The sequence below is a fragment of the Bactrocera latifrons genome, unplaced genomic scaffold (genome assembly GCF_001853355.1).
Source record: "Bactrocera latifrons isolate USDA-ARS-PBARC rearing strain unplaced genomic scaffold, ASM185335v1 scaffold_9, whole genome shotgun sequence".
In the NCBI taxonomy this organism is placed as follows: domain Eukaryota; kingdom Metazoa; phylum Arthropoda; class Insecta; order Diptera; family Tephritidae; genus Bactrocera; species Bactrocera latifrons.
In genome coordinates, this window is record NW_017537600.1 from 1,069,868 (window position 1) to 1,086,851 (window position 16,984).

Below are 16,984 nucleotides of genomic sequence, written 5' to 3' on the forward strand. Positions count from 1 at the left end.
CAGAACTATCATACACTTTCTTAACCGAATAGTATATAGTATAGTATGTAGTATAAGACTCTTCGCGGTGATTAAGATACAACTACTCTAAGAAAAATGATTTATGAATCATAAAATGGTAGAATATCTGAAGCTATAAGAAATGGTGAATAATCCAACAAAGCGAAAAATCCAAGACTTTGATTCGGAGTTCTAGTAGAATTAGGAACAAGTTTTAGTTTTTCGATAAAAATTAAGCTTTGTTGTTGAAAATCAATTTAAGATGTGAATTTTTTGTGATATTCCTAATAAAAACAATCATGGAGATTTGAAAATTTTGAATTGGATCTTTGAGAAAGCTTTTTAGAGTTGATTTTTTCAAAAGATTTTCTTACTACTAAGACTCTAGGAGCATTGAATTTTATTTTGACGCGGTCAAAACGTTGTAAAGGCTTTTAATGGTTAATTTTTTTCATAAGCTTTTCTTACTACTAAGACTCTAGGAGCTTTGTCTGTTTGCAATTATTTTTACGGCATAAAAAACGTATTATTTTGAAAAAGCTTGATTTTGTTGTTCATACACTTTTCATTCTCTATTAAAAAAAGAAAATATATAACATAGTTGCAAAAGTTTTTAACTGGAGCTTTGAAAGGCTTTTTCTATTAGAGTTGTTTTTTTCAAAAGCTTTTCTTACCACTCAAACTTTAGGAGCTTTGACTGTTAAGCAATTATTTCTGTCGGTTCAAAAACCTTTTGCTTTAGGAAAGCGATTTTGTTGTTATTATTATAATAATTATCTTTTCGAATTCTCCTTCTAAGGTATTCCCTAACAATAAACATTATTGAGATGTTATGTAAATTCGGATTTTTTTTTTTTTGTAAAGCTTACTCCTTTTGTTCCACTGAAATCGACTACTTTGTAATTATTTTTTAGTAGTCCAAGACATGTTATGTTGAAAAACCTTGATTTTATTGCTTTTAAATGTTTTTCAAGATTCTCTCGTATAAGGTATTCCCTAATAAAAAAAGTTTTTGAGATGCAGTGTGGTGACAAAAGATTCGAATTGGAACTTTGAAAAAGCTTCTCAGAGTTGATTTTTCCAGAAGCTTTTTGGTATTACTGAAACCTAAAGAGCTTTGACAATTTTTTTATTTTTTTTGACGGGATCCAAATCTTGTTATATGAATTGGAACTTTGAAAAAGCTTTTTAGAGCTGATTTTTTTCAGAAGCTTCTCATATTACGGAAACGTAAAGAGCTTTGACAATTTTGTTATTTTCTTTGACGGGATCAAAAACTGGTTATTTGAATTGGAACTTTTGTAAAAGCTTTTCAGTGTTAATTCTTTCCAAAAGCTTTTCGTATTACTGAAACTGAGAGTTTTGCAAATTTTGTTACTTTTTTTGACGGGATCAAAAAATTTTTATTTTGATAAAGCATTATTTTGTTGTTTGAAATATTTTTCACAATAGGGAGGTGATAAAAGTTTTGAATTAGAGTTTTGAATAAGCTTTTCAGAGTCAAGTTTATTCCGAAGATTTTATTATTAATTATACTTATAGAGCTTGAACTACATTTCTATTACACTCTGTATTTATGTACAGTTAGACCTTCAACACTACTTTTAATCCGAATACTTTAATGCAAATTAGGTGATCGTTTTTATAACCTTTAAGACTAAACTAAAAATAAAATTTATTTCTAAAATAAAATTTTACTTCTAAGAAAAAGTGTTGCTCAACTCTATTAAAGGCTTTGCAAAAATATTGTGCAAAATTAGAAGAAAATATTTCAGGTACTTTCGTGTCAAAGTGTTTTGCTTTAATTACCGTAAAGTTAGAATATTAAAAAAAAGCTTTAATAGCAACCAAGATTTAATTAGCCATCTTTTCTCTTGCGGTCAAAAATGACCGCGAACAAAAAATTTCGATGACTAACTTTTTAATTATCAAAATCTTTACATAAATTCCATAAAACGACGCATCAGCGAAGATGACAAAAAAAAAAAAATTAATTAACTGCGCCAAACCGCTGTGTCATTGCAATGAAAAGCCACGGAAAAAATTAGTTTTTGGCAAAGTAAAAATGTTAGAAAAAATAACGAAAAATTAAGCAAAAAAGCGCGAACATCAACCGCGGCAGGAAGAGCCAAAAAATGACAAGATAAAAAAACACACACACAAAATAAATTGTTGGGCTGAGTCGGTGGTGGAGGCCAAAATTGCAGTATCACTGCCAATAAAATGTAAAAACGGTAATCCCAGCGGTGTAGCAGCGACTAAAGGTAACGTAAATTCTACGTTCTAAGGGCAGGAATAATGCGAGTACGTGAGCAGCTGGGCCAGCGTTACCAACTGTCGAAAAAAAAGAGCAAATAAGCTGGGCAACAATTGTTTATGGCTATTATAGCCTTGGGTTGCCGACAGCAGGTGAGGTTAGGGTGACGCAAGGGTTAGGTATTGGATCGGAATGAAAGGAGACCTAGAGGAGGCGAAAAAGGCAGAGAGTTAGGTGGCGGTTTCCCAACTAAAGCAGAAACAGTAGATGAGAGAAAGAGATGATTTTAGCTGCGCAAAAAAAAAAAAGTTATCCATATTTAATGAAACGTGATACATACAGAAAAAGTAGATAGGACGAATATAACTGAAAGTTTCAAATTGGTTAGTATTGAGTATCGAGTTGTATGCACCGCTATAAAAAGTTAAGTAATGATACAAGACCACAAACTAGTGAGAGACAAAAACCCGAAGAAGAGCGAAAAGCAAAAACAAAAACGAACAAATCCAACACAACAACAACAGCACTGTAGGCAAATTTATAGATTACAACAGCAACAAAAATGTTAAAATAAAAATCAAAATGCAATCATCGAAACAGCAGAGCAGCGAAAGCATAAATCGAACGAAAACTATAAGCACAAAACACTAATACAGCAAAGCGGCTTATGTGCCTAAAAAACAGTAGAGGGGATGAGTGGCGGAGGAGAGAAAGGAAATCGATATGCTTAAGTAGCGTGCATGTCAAAGAAAAGTTGAGCGAATTTGTATATTTGCGTACAAGATGGGCAGGAAGAGGAGCGGTTGGCCTAAGCTTTGGATGACAGTGAGAGCGAGGAGTGTGTTGTGTGTGTGTGTGTGTGGGAGAGTGAGGGATGCAGTTAACGACTAAACGGAAATGCATGCTATCAATGCAGGCGCTGCTTTTCGTGTTCGTGCTTTCAGAAATGTGCATTAGGGTGGGCGAAAATTTTAAAAATTAAATTTTCTTTTAAATTTTTTATATAAGCCTAATTGAAGCAAATATGAAAAATATTTTCAATTGTTTTATTGCTAACTTTTTTTCTTTAATTTAAGAGCTGCTTATATGAGTTGATACTTTTGGTTTTGTTCATTATAGGGAAAATTTTTATAGTTTTACAAATAATTATTTTTGATAAGCAAAAGAAAACAGGAACATTTTTAATTGATTTATTTCTAACTATTATTCTTCTTTAGTTAAAAAAATTTAATTTTTTTTATTTGAAACTTTTTTTAGAAAAGCCGGTTAATGGAGAGTGGTATAGATAGAGGATAACCAACTTGGAATTGGAAACTAAAAAAAAACTACTACGAATAATCTTATATATATTTTTTTTTTAATTTTTAAATTTTTTTATAATTTCAATATTGAAACCATAATTAAAAAAAAATATTTTATATCTATTTTGTGAAAATCGAAAAATCTGACTGTAAATAATCGTATATTTATTTTTATTTTTTTTCCAATTTTCAATATTTTTCTAGTAATTCTTTTTATGAGCACCCTAAAGCTCATAATAGCAAAAAATGAAATGAAGCAGCAAATGCAAAAACATAAAGATTTACAAACATACAAATACACATATAATCTATACATAGTATATGTATGACTGCTGCTGCCAGCTACGACAACAGCATCGGCGAGCGATAAGGATAATTGTGCCAATAAAATTGCGTACTTGATGTCGGCCGACGGACGCTGCCTCATAAAATCATAGTGCAATTCAACACACATATGCATATAATATACACACATACGTATATAGCACAGACACACATATACATACACTATACACAGATATGCATTTTTACAAACATATGTATGTATGTATTGTATATGTATGTATTACACACATGGCTTTGCTTTGACCGTCATACTCGTCGGTACGTGCCGCTTCGTGCATATGTTGCTTACTGCACATTACTTGCAGTCTGCCATAAGCCGGTATGTGTGCCAGTTTGTGTAGGTTTGGGCATTGTTGTCCGGATGCTGTTGCTTCAGCTGCTCAACTCTCACAATTGCTTCGATTACTTTACTTTGGCTGTTTCCTTGGCTTTTTTTTCGTTGCTGAAGTTCTTCCATTGCTGTGCAATTACGCACATAAATGTTCAAAAATATACAAGTTTCTAGGTATACACATACATATATGTAACTGCACCTATGTATTCGTGCCTGTAATACGCATAACAATGTAAAGTAATTGTAAGCTTTGTCGGCCGCTCGATATTTTTCGATAATCACTGCTTGTACTGTGGTTCTAACTATGCGTATATGTATGTATATACAAACTTACATATGTATATATATTTGTTTTAGGATTGAAATTAGTAAATTTTAGTTACAGATCATTATATGGCAGTTCAATTCTGAGAGTAGATTTTTTAAAGATGTTTCTCAGAAGTTTTATTAAAATTAAAAAAAAAAATTTAAATAAAAACATTTCTTCAAAATGTTTTCTAACACACTATCCATCAAATAGTAACAGCAATTTGAATTTAACACCCCTATTGTGGAAGGCTACTGCATTATAGTTGCCATTATTCTTGAGCTGTATACTGTAACTAAATTTTAGTATGCCGAAGGCTACTAAAGCCAGTGTACAACGCAGAGTTTATATTTCTGGGAAGCGCTGATCAAAAAGATCCGACGTCAGCCGAAAGCCTTTGATGCTAGCGCTGCGTACTTTAGTTTATTTAATAATTTGTTTATTATGTAAGCTTTAATAAAATAAAATAAAAAATAAAAAAAATATCCGACGTTTTCGAGAAAATTTTGTTCGGCTATGAGGCCTTTTCCTGGCTCAATGTGTACGAGCAAAATTGCCGCATTTAGGACGAAAAACAAACTGAAGAGATTCAAGAGCTGCCATTTAATCTACAAAAAAAAAAACAACAATTGGTGTAGTTTGTGGGCTGTTAGAATCATCGGTCTATATATCTTCAAAAATGAGGTCAGTGAAAATGTAACCAACGGCGACTGTTATCGCGCTATGATAACCACAAATTTTATGTCTGAAATTGAGACTTGTGATCTCGGCGAAATTTGATTTCAATAAGACGTTGCCACTTCCCACACATCGCATCTATCAAATGGAATTATTGAGAGAACACTTCGGTGAACAGATGATTTCACATTTTGGGTCGGTCGATTGGCCACCAAAATTATTCTGTGGAGATATGTAAAGTCTGAAGTTTATGTGGGCAATCAATCTTCGATTCAGGCCTTGGAGCAAAACATCACGTCATTATGTCAATCGCCAGTTACCAGTCGACATGTTCGAACGAGTGAGACGTAGCCGCGGCTAACATTTGAAAGAGATAATAGATCATATTCAAAAAAATAATTGTCAAAGAATGTTCTTTCGAATAGTAACAAACCTTCCCCATTATTACATTAAAAATTAAATGTCTATGCTATTCAACGCTATAAAAATAAGTCGTTTATTCGTCGGTTTGAGACTGGTGATGAAAAACGAATATATTGCGACAAATCTACATGCAAAAAGACATACGTATGTAACACCATGCAACTAGACCAAAGAACCACAAATAATATCCATTATGCCAAGATCACGTTCAGTATGCTGAAACCGGTTAAAGTCAGTAGAAAAAACAAGATATCTTCTTGATGACATAATTTCACTCAATCTTGATCAGCGAGCGTGCTATTGCATTCAGGTTAAGAAGAGGATTGAGTGTGTTATTACTGCGGAATGACTGGATTTGCGATGGTGATGTGGAGCAGGAGAGATATAAAGGGAGCAGAAGGCTTCTAAATTATAGGGTTAGATGTAGGTGTCAAAGGACAATAGTCCTAACGGTCGAGTGACTTACGAGTACATAAGCGACGTTAGGTTTGTTGAGGGTAATCCAGACTTCAGATTCTGTCTGGGTTTTCTGCTTACGGAGCATGCAATTGTGCATCAAAGGCAAATATTTGATCGGGGTGCTTTTGTGGGGCGCAAGTTGAAGATTGGGTACCTATAATTGCAGAATGCTGGATGTATTTGGATATTAGGGGTCTGGGTGGTATAGGAATTAGCTGAGTATTGGACGTTTAGATGTTAGTGGTGTCATCTCCACTAATCGGAATGCCGAAAACATTTAACTGGGATTTAGGATTAGCTTCTTATGTGAATGGTCTGTGCGTGTATTGTGTGCAAGTGGTCCAACCCCTGGTCCCCTGTCCAGAGCAGTATGGAAACTCATCTGGTAGTAGTTTCGGCTACGAGGTTCGACCGGTACTACGGGGACCAGAAGTTCTTGGAGTTCACTCGAACCTGCTACCGCGGACTGGCCCTTTGAGGAGTATCGTGGTGGTTGGGGGTAAATCCCGCATATGGGTAGAGCCTACATTGTTCAATGTGGAGTTGCAATGTAACCAGAAACCGGACCCAAGGTACGGTAAAGGTTTTATATGGGCCTCGAACACTATTAAGAATTAGTATGTCTATTCCACACTACCAATTGGTACTGAAAACGAAAAAAATCTGAACATGATGATGATATCTAATAATGGTAAGGAGATAACAGATGTATTAACTATCAAGGATTGCCGTACTATTATTAGAGAGATAATTTCAGTTAAGTTCTATAAAAGATATTAAGCTTGATGGATCAATTCAAAGAAATCATGAGTTTAGTGCGACAATACTTGGATTCCTGACAAAATTGTATATTTTTAGAACACACTATATCTTTTTAATTTATTTATATATAATATAATAAAAAAATATATATTTAATAAAAACTCAAATTTCCATTTAGTTAAATCCGCCAGTTTATTGCCTTGCCACACAGTTGAAAAACAGCTTGCTCGCCACTGCCGCCAATAGCACTTCCGGTTTGTTTCGCGCTGTCTACAATATTGAAGTGCAAAAGTTTACAAAGACAATTTATGTGTTATACGCCGACATAGCGCCAATATTTTATAATAGTTTATGCCATATATGAGAGCGTATTGAAATTTTACAAAATGTTATTTTTTAAAAATTCTCTCTTTATATCCGCCTCCTTTACGCGATGAAAATTTAGCTGGTGCTGCAGTTACGTTACGTTTTTACAATTCCACAGTGATATGCGTCAATAAACGCAGTGGCAGCAGCTGGCCACGCTTACTGAAAGTGCTGGAGCACCGAAAAGTATGTTGTGAAAAGTGAAAAATATGTAAAGCTGCCTGAGCTTTATAAATGGAACGTGGCGGCTGTGAATTCTTGTAGAAATTTTTTCGTATATAAAAATTTTTTATAACAAAAAACACTTGTTAAACTTTACGTTTACCTTTCTGCTTGGCAGGTGCGGAAAACTTTCGACATAAATGCTTATGTATGCGTGGCAACCTGTGTGGAAATATGTCTGCATAAGGTGAGTGCACATAAAAATGCAGTGCAATTCGCTTATGCTATGCTATGTTCGATTCCTCTACAGTGTCTGTGTGTTGGTTTTTGCAATCGTAACGCCTGCAATTCGATTGTTATTGAAATTGTTTAACGTTTATACGTTTTTATCTACATTTCTTTGATGCATTCGTACCGCTTTATAACCACACTTTGCACATGCATTGACTGCGCTCTTATGTGCCTGTGGGTGTACTTCCTGCATACTGTTGCTCCGCCAACTGATTGCTCGTCGTGAAAATTACAGCTTAAATGGCGCAATTGATAGCGCTGAGCGTTTTATAGCATGCTTTCAGGGGCAGTAATGTCTGCTAGCGCACATACACTGAAGAATACTTAAAAACAAGAGAGAATTGTTCATTTCGGTTGTACTGCAGCTGGAATACCCTTCAAAAATAAAGAAGTCTTCACACAATAACTTGATTTTGATTGATCAGTTCGTATCGCAGCTATATGATATAGTGAACCGATTTGAAATTTTTTTCCACAGATTGTAGCATTGCCAAGGAAAATATTGTATGCCAAATTTGGTGAAGATATCTCGTTAAATTAAAAAGTTTTCCATATAAGCTTTGGACTCCGCTGGTTTGGTTTGTATGACAGCTATATGCTATAGTAGTCCGATCTGTAAGTTTTTTTCATATGCTTTTGTGTTGTTAATAATATTATCCTATGCCAAATTTCATGATGATATCTTGTTAAATAAAGAAGTTTTTTTATACAAGAACTTCGTTTGGATTGGTAAGTTTGTATACGTTATAGTGGTCCGATCTTGAACATTTTTGTTTTCTTATGTTTTAGCATTCCGTAGAATGATATCCCAAGCCCAATTTCTTGAAGATATGTTGTAAAATAAAAAAAGTTGTTTATATAAGGACTTGAATGGGATTGATCCCGTCTGATCCAAAATGCTAACCTCTTCTTGAGGAGGAAAGGATATGTGGAATATTTTAGAGCGATATCTCAAAATTAGGTGCATGTATATGCAGATAGATGAGGAACAGACGAACTTGGCTAAATCGACTCAAATTGTCAATCGTTTTTATATGGTCTCCGACGTTTCGTTCTGACTGTTACAAAACTTTGTGGCAAATTTAATATACTCTGTTCGGGGTATAAAGATAATCACAAGCACACTTACACACACACATCGACAACACCGCAAAACGGATATGTTTTCTCAATTTATTTCAATTTCAACATCATTTCAAACTAAATCTTGATGAACTTAAGCACCTATTGTCTTAAACGAGCTTTTATGCATTGCAAGTAAAAATTAAAGCAAAAAATTACACCTCGCTAATTTAAATGCATGAAAATGTTTTTGATGTTTTTTTTTTCTTGTAAAATTTTATGTTAGTATGGAAAATTACACTTACTTGCACCTCCGAATGTGAAATCGCCTATGAGTTTTCGTTTTAGTTTATTGGGGATATCATTTATTTTGAATTGTTGTTGTTGTTAGTCCATGATAGCGAGCGATGAATGAAAGAACACAAAAACAAAATGGGAACAGAGAGAAAGAGAAATTGATTTGAGTAGCTAGAACACGTTCAAAAATATCGCAAAATTTTCAAAACTTCAAACACAAAAGCTTTTTTTTTTGGTAAAAAAACGAAGTAACAAAAAAGTTCACACAACGCCAGGTAACAAAGAAACAACAAAAACTAATATTAAATACAATAAAAAATTTGTTAGAAAAATCCTTTAAAAGACAGCATGTTTATAAGTAAGAGGGTTGAAAAGAGAAGAAGAAGAAGAAACAAATGCATTCATTAATGACATTTCAAAGCGAATTGGTTTAATAAATGGCAGAGCTTTAAAAAGCTCTTTCAAAAATACAAATATACATGTTATATACAATACTTATGATATATAAAATGTATTTGTACAAATGAGCATTGATATGTGGCTGAAACAGCTTTTACATTAATTAAATTATAGCGGCAGCTTTCGGAGCTTTAACTTATTAAAAAATTTCTCAAAGCTTTTTGGACATATTTTTTTGAAATATTCAAAACCTTTATCTACTGTAAGATTATTGCTAATGTTCAAGTTGTCATGAGAGCTTTCATAGTTCAAAAACTCCAAAGTTTTTTACACAGTTTGTTGATATATTCAAAACCAGAATCTACAAACCTACTAAGAAATTGTGGTAACTGATCAGTTAACCATCTTCTATTAAAATAAGCATTTATGCGAGCTTTCATAATTCAATTGATCCAAACGTTACATAAGTAATTTCTATATATATTCATATATTGAAACCTAAATCTTAAAGTCTACTGCGAGATTGTTCTACTTATATTCAATTACTTAAAGATTTCTTGTGAGCTTTCATGATCCAAAGTTTGTTTTCATAGTTTATAAATTTTCAAATTTTACATAATTTCTCAATATATTGAAAACTAAATCTTCTGTAAGATTGTGCTACTCATGTTCGATTACTTAAAGCTTTAATGTGAGCTTACAGGATTCAACGTTTATTTTCATACTTACTAAATTTCTTAGTACGTACAAAGCACAAATCTACAAATCTACTGTGAAATTGTGGAACTTAATTATGTTTTATTAAGTTAAGCTTTCCAGTGAGCTTTCATTATTAAAATGTTTCAAAGTTTGTTTTAGGCTCGTTATTTATTTATAGCCTTAGTGTACAAATCTACTGGAACAATGATTTTATTTTAATATTTTGTTGCTCAAAGCTTTCATGTGAGATTTTATAATCCAAAGAATTTTTTCATAGCATTTAAATTGTTTAATACATATCTACAAAACTAGTATGAATTTGTGGTAATTAATAATGTCCTATTAAATTAAGCTTTCCTGTGAGCTTTCATTATTCAAACGTTTTTTAGTTTCACAAAATAGTACTCTTAAATAAAAAAATTTTCAAAATTCTTAAGACTAATTTCAATTTTTCACCTTCGACAAAATTTCTTTAAGAACGTGAAAGCTTGCACGAAAGCTCTAAGGATTTCTCAGATTCATAAAAAAGATTTCAAGTAGTTTTAAAAAGTTTCTATTAAAACTTTCAAATAAGCTCTCAACTTAGATAACTTATACATATTTTCTTCACCTAAAAGCTAACCTTTATAATGGTTCCTAAAATTTTCTTCTTTAATTACTTATTTACTTTTTTTAACTTTATGCTTTGTGTATTTATTTTTCGGTCCTCTTATTTATTATACTCGTAAAATTTTATATATGGCTTTTTTACTTACTTGTCTCACCAGTGGTACAAGTCTCTGGTTTCGATGGCGGTCCACGTCCAATCGTATTTACCGCTATCACATAGAATTCATATTCGGTATATGGACTTAAAGCTCGCACAACATAAAACATCGTTATGATGCCGCTAATTTCGCTAAAAGCCTGTGATGTGTAGGTGAGGAAAATTATTAATTAATATCATATATGATTTTGAAACTGATATATAAAGGTTAAGGTTTAAACTAAAAATTAACTAAATTTGTATTACAGAGCGTGCAATGATAAAATATGTTTTAAAAAAAAAATTTTACAAAAAAAAAAAAAAAAAAAAACAAAACATGTTTTTGAATTAGCAGTTTTTTTGATTGAGCGCGTTTTGGAATTTCAGAGCTTTTATTGAAAAGCTAAAACTATTATTAAATTAAGAGCGCTTTTCAAAATTTTGGTCGACGGCATATGTTTGTATGAATATCTAATCTTTAAAAAAAGAAGTAAAGTACAAAGCTTTAAGCTTCGTTGTTGGAGTGAGTTTAGTGATAGTTCTTCGGACGTCTTTTTATTCACAATTTAATTCCAATTACAATTTCTTGAATGAAAGCTTTTTTGAAATTCGAGTTTTTCACTAAAAACCTAAAACTGTTATTGAATTAAGAACGCCGTTTTGAAATTTTGGTCGAAAGCTCGATGGCTTATGTTAGTATGAATATCTAAATCACGTGTTTTGATTGTACAAAAATTTAAAGTAGAAAGCTTTAAACATAGCTGTTGAAGTAAGTTTAGTGAAAGCTCATGGGACGTTCGTTTATTCACTATTTAATTCCAACTTACCTGATTTGCATTTTTTGGTTTGTACTGTATCACATAGTATTGCAAGTCTTCGGGTCCTTTGTAAGACCATTCCAAGCGAACTGATGTTGCCCCTTTCTCTGAGATTTGCACGTCCGTTGGTGCAGCTGGAAGTGCTGTACGAAAATAAAAATAAAAAAGCAAGTTTAACTTAGAATCACAGAGCTTTTTTGCAATATTATATTATATAACAAATAACACAAAAGCTTTCGCAGAACTTACATTGAACTTTCACCATCGCCGTCGCTTCAATTTGCCCCAAAGACGATGCCGCAATGCACGTGAAATTCGCGCTCTGTTGTATGTTTGTTAATTGTAGTATATTACGACCGATTGGAATATCGTTTTCGGGTGTTAAATCTTGTGCGCCTGAAAGCGGGTCACATTTTTTTTTTTAAATATATTGTTTAAAAGTTTTTTATTTATTTTTATTCAATTAAAAATATTTTACTTATTTTTAGTAAGCATAAACGCTTCTCTTACCTTTCATCCATTTCACATGGGGCATTGGTGAGCCCACAGCAATGCAGGATAAATTCAAATTCGCTCCCAGCATCACCTCGTTAATGGGCTCTGGTGGACGTGAAAAAGTGGGCGGCACACGTCGTACTTTCACATATAAGTTCGTTGCTTTCGAGTGTTCTGTGCCAACTGAATTCTCAGCGACACATTCGTATTTGCCTTGATCCTCTTCACGACTATTTTCGATTTGTAAGCCACCTAAAAGTAGATAATAGTAAAAAGAAAGTACGGTAAGTTCGATTTTTAGGTTATAAGAAATTGAGTTTGTAACTTATAAATGCGTCTTTATGGTTAGAAGTACTGTAGAACAGGTATCAATCAAGTCAATGTTGCCATAATTTTGTCAAACTCCTTCAGCCACATTAAGCACCATTAACAGCTAATCGAAATTCTTAACGCAGATTGCATCCCTTAACGCGACTTCAACCCGAACCGTGAGTATGTGCCATTGTATATACTACATACTTAAGTTTGTGTGAAGATGAAGGTATGTGAAAATTGATGCCTATTTCCATTTCTCAGCACATCTGCAAAGCTTTTCAGGGCTATCAGTCACTCTCCCCCCTCAAAGCTTTCCAATAGAGAGCAAATAATAAATAACAAATTTTTATGTTTCAATATTGACTCAAGAAGAGTCATAAATATGCCCGAGAGTGAAGTGGAGAAACAGAGCGTGTGAGAGGGAAACTCGCACTGCCATTAAATTATTTTAACGATCTTACAACAACAACTGACTTTAAGGCCATAAAAAAGTAAAACAGCGCTGCCATTATTTTTATGGACTTAAAGTGTGGAGGATGAGATATTTATGTCTATTTTTCCGCAGCTCTTCGAATTGCGGATTTTTATACATGTATGCGTGTGTGTGTGAGGTTGAAATGTGTTTAGGTGAGTGTGAAATCTTTTAACGACATATAATATTTATGGCATAATCATTATTTTATTAAAGCAGTAATTTGAAGCTAATATGAAAAACATAAAACAAAATTGTGTTTTATATATGAAGATGTACATTATTTAAGGTGGTCCTTAAAAATGTAAAAAATAGTTATTTTTAACTTTTTAGAAAGCTAATACGAAGAAACATGACTTTTTTAATTTTTGTATAATATATATGCGAACGTATATGCGTTAAGGGGGTCCTTAAAAAAAAGTATCTTTTGATATTTATTTAAATTTGCACATTAAGGTCGTCCCTATATAATAAAATTTTGCGAAGTGTTTACTATAGTAATTTATGACCAAACATAAATGATAAATATGCATATAAATATGAGGGTGGTCCTAAAGATATCAATCAAGCAATACTCAATTTTATCTGTGCAACTAGGCATTTAATGCAGTAATATGGCACAGTTACCAAGAAACTGAAGTAAAAATATTTTTTTGTGCATAAAAAATGAAAAAAAAAACAGTGTTCAGTTTTTCAACTTTTTTTGAATGGCTAATAAAAGAACGTTCAATAAAAAATGTAAAAAAAGCTTTTGATATTTAAATTTACACATTACGGCCACCGTTAAATAACGAAAAAAATTTTTTTCAGTTTTACACGCTTTTTACAGTAAATTGTTGCTTATGTGACTAAAGATTAATAATCGAAATATTTTTTAATATGCATATAAGCATAAAGGTGGCTCTTAAAAGGCAAATAACCGATCCGATAAAGCTGAAAATGCACTTAGTGCAGTAATAATGAGCTATCACGAATATATGTATAAATATAAAATAAATGTTTTCACGAAAAAATTCACGCATTAGGGTGGTTCTGAAAACATTAAATTAATGCGTTTTTCAGTCTTACGATGATGTTTAAGGTGTAGTCAATGCCAATATGAATAAATATGAAATTTGTATACGTTAAGGTGGTCCGAAAATAATTATAGGCATATGTTCTCACTTTTATGATCCACTTAAAGCACTAATTGGAAGGTAGTATTAACAAACATAGCTAGAAATATATATGTATGTATATGTTTGCAAATACACATTAAGGTGGCACTTAATTAAAGGAAACATTTTATTACGACGCTTTTAATGCAAATATTCTGATGTAGTATGCATAAAGCGAAGTTTAATTAAGAGCTTTTAACAAAATTAAGTCATTAAGGTAGTTCTTAAAGTCGCGGCCGCTTAATCAATACCAATACCTTCAAAGCACAAATATTTATTACATATTAAGGTGGGTCTTAAATACTCAAATAACGTAAGATTTATTCCTATTCAAGTTCATACTAAAATAATAAAATTGCAAATATTTTAAAGCATAATTTCCGTCGGATTTAATGTTTTGTATTAAAGAGAGAATTTATGAAGTGGAAATTGATGAAGCCAATAGGGTAAAATATTAAATAAATAATTCATGCATATATTATAAAATGAGAATTATGCAGGAAATAGTTTAAAGAGTCAATAAGAAAGCAGCAAGCCGAAATAGAGAGCTCTCTCTACACTGCCGCTTTGGGGAAAATCTAATAAATTGGCAGCAATTTGTAGACCGCAAGAAATTTTCGCGTTTTTTTCTTATCAAAAAGTGAACGCAGATCTAAATATATATATCAAGCATACATATACACATACAAACATACATATACACAGCGTGTGCCATCTTCTTTACACTACTGACTATAATTTGTGCGGCATGAAATATTTAATAAATATTGCCGCACTTGTGGCCTTCTGCCTTGTCGCCTACACACTGCTCTGTACTCATCTGTATGTGTGTGTGTGTGTATTAAATACTTTTTGCCAACATAAAGTGTGGTCAATATTGGCCGAGTCGACCGCAATATTGGCAATTTATGGCAAAAATATGTGATCAAATAACTTGAAAATGGACCGCCAATGCACAGCTGCTAAGTGTGACCACCAACTACGCATAAATGCGTTGCGTTGAAATAGAGCGGCACACGCACACATCGTAAAAATATTAATGAAGTTAAAGTGAATTTTTGTCTTGCTGAAGAGCAAAACATACATTTGGGCGTTAAAGCGTAGTTTTGCGGGCGCACATTGTGTGGAACTTATTTGAAAATGTTGACTTTGGCAATTATGCGAATTTCATGATTTTCAGTATTATGCCAAAGTGTTGACAGCATAAATATTTATGACTTTACTTAAATTGAAATTTGTGGAAATTTGGGTTATTTTTCTCTCTATTAAAGTATTTAAAGTATTCAGGAATATTATTATGTATAGACATATTTTTCCAAAAAAATATTAATTAGGATCGATCATCTGGATTTCTGTGGAATGATATTTCCAAGGTCAGTAGTATGACAGTAGTTTTTGTAAAGCAATTCGGAATCAAGGAAATTCAAAATTAATCGACGATTATTAAGTTTGATTTCTGTAAGTAAATATTTTTGCAAACTATCTAAAAAATTTCTCACAAAATTCACAAAAAAAAATCATTTTTTTTTCAACTTGTAAGTGGATATATTCCCTTAACTTACTTAAGCGTAATCGGGGAAAGAAATTTATAGGAATCTAGATAGTTTCTTTTATCTTCTTATACATTTATTTGTTGTTAGGCATAGGTATCATAGGCATCATCGAAAAATATATCAGTTATTGCGATCTTCCAACTTTTTCTCACCATTTTGTAGTGCGACGGATCACTTTCGTTGATTTCTTTTAAGCGACTTTAAGAGATCTGAGTTTAGGAAAAAGTCGCTTAGATCAAGTCAGCAACCCTTTTTCGTCAAAAACATATTTGATTGACAAAGTAATCTTAACATGAGGAGAAGATTTGGAAATCACGAAATATTTATAGAATTAAATATGCAAAATTTAAGATTTATTTAAGAATTTTTGTCATTTGCATTTTGTGTAGATATTTGTGTACTCAAATCACATTTATTTTTGAATGCTTTTGAATATATTTTATTACTAATTACATATATGGGAAAGCATAAGTTTTTATTTTATTTTGTTTTTAGACTTCATAGAAAATATGAATAGAATACAAAAAAGTGCATCTTCAAATTAATTTATGAGTCGTACAAATTTTTTCGAAAAAATATCTCTAAACCTTGCACTAATGCATTTATACGTTATAAAATGGAAGCAACCGAATAAAAGGAAAATAAAAAGGATCTGTTAATGTTAATGAGAGAGCTGCGACTCATAAAACTTATTACATGATTTGTTAAGAATGCGAAAATAACTGAAGTACATACTATATGTCAAAACATAGTTAAGAAAGAAATAGTTTAATTTTTGTTGCTGTTGTAGTACTAGGAAACATTTTCTAAATTAAATTTAAAGCGATGATAGCCCTTGGCTTGAGATAAATAGAACATTTCTGGCATATTCTTATGATTTTAACTCATGGGTAGATAAACATCTTAAGGGGCACATCTAATGGCAAATTCTTAAAAAAAAATTTCAAGTTAATTTTTCAACAACAAAATAAATTCAACATCAATATCTCAAATGGTTTATGAGTTAGAACTTTTTCAAGCGCTTAGTTCAATCAATTCAGTCATCTTAATGAGTTTATTTCTAAATGCATTTTACTCTAAATAGCAGTTTTCGAAGTTGTTGTTGTAATCAGAGACAAATAAGGCGATCACTACCAGTTTCTTTATGTAACTTCTGTATACTATAGTTCACCAACCACTTTTGAACTGATTAAAAATCGAATTTTAGCAGTCTAATATGTAACTTCAAAATTTTGGACAACAAAAAAAAAAAAAATTTTATGTAAAATCAAAAATTTTATGAAAAAT

The 16,984-nt window shown here is 32.1% G+C and overlaps 1 protein-coding gene across 7 annotated transcripts in view; it reads right to left on the reverse strand.

Annotated features, from left to right (window-relative positions):
* LOC108977466 (tyrosine-protein phosphatase Lar) overlaps positions 1 to 16,984 on the reverse strand; it is a 486,678-nt gene that overhangs the window by 106,057 nt on the left and 363,637 nt on the right. For 3 of the 7 annotated variants that reach the window (XM_018947162.1, XM_018947157.1, XM_018947161.1), the window contains 5 exons: positions 12,216 to 12,452; positions 11,955 to 12,101; positions 11,715 to 11,848; positions 10,898 to 11,048; positions 9,053 to 9,076 (listed from right to left, as the gene is read on the reverse strand). In XM_018947162.1, the coding sequence (XP_018802707.1) occupies positions 9,053 to 9,076; positions 10,898 to 11,048; positions 11,715 to 11,848; positions 11,955 to 12,101; positions 12,216 to 12,452 (693 nt within the window). The remainder of the gene's footprint in view (positions 1 to 9,052; positions 9,077 to 10,897; positions 11,049 to 11,714; positions 11,849 to 11,954; positions 12,102 to 12,215; positions 12,453 to 16,984) is intronic. The other 4 variants (XM_018947163.1, XM_018947159.1, XM_018947164.1 and 1 more) reach the window with 2 other exon arrangements.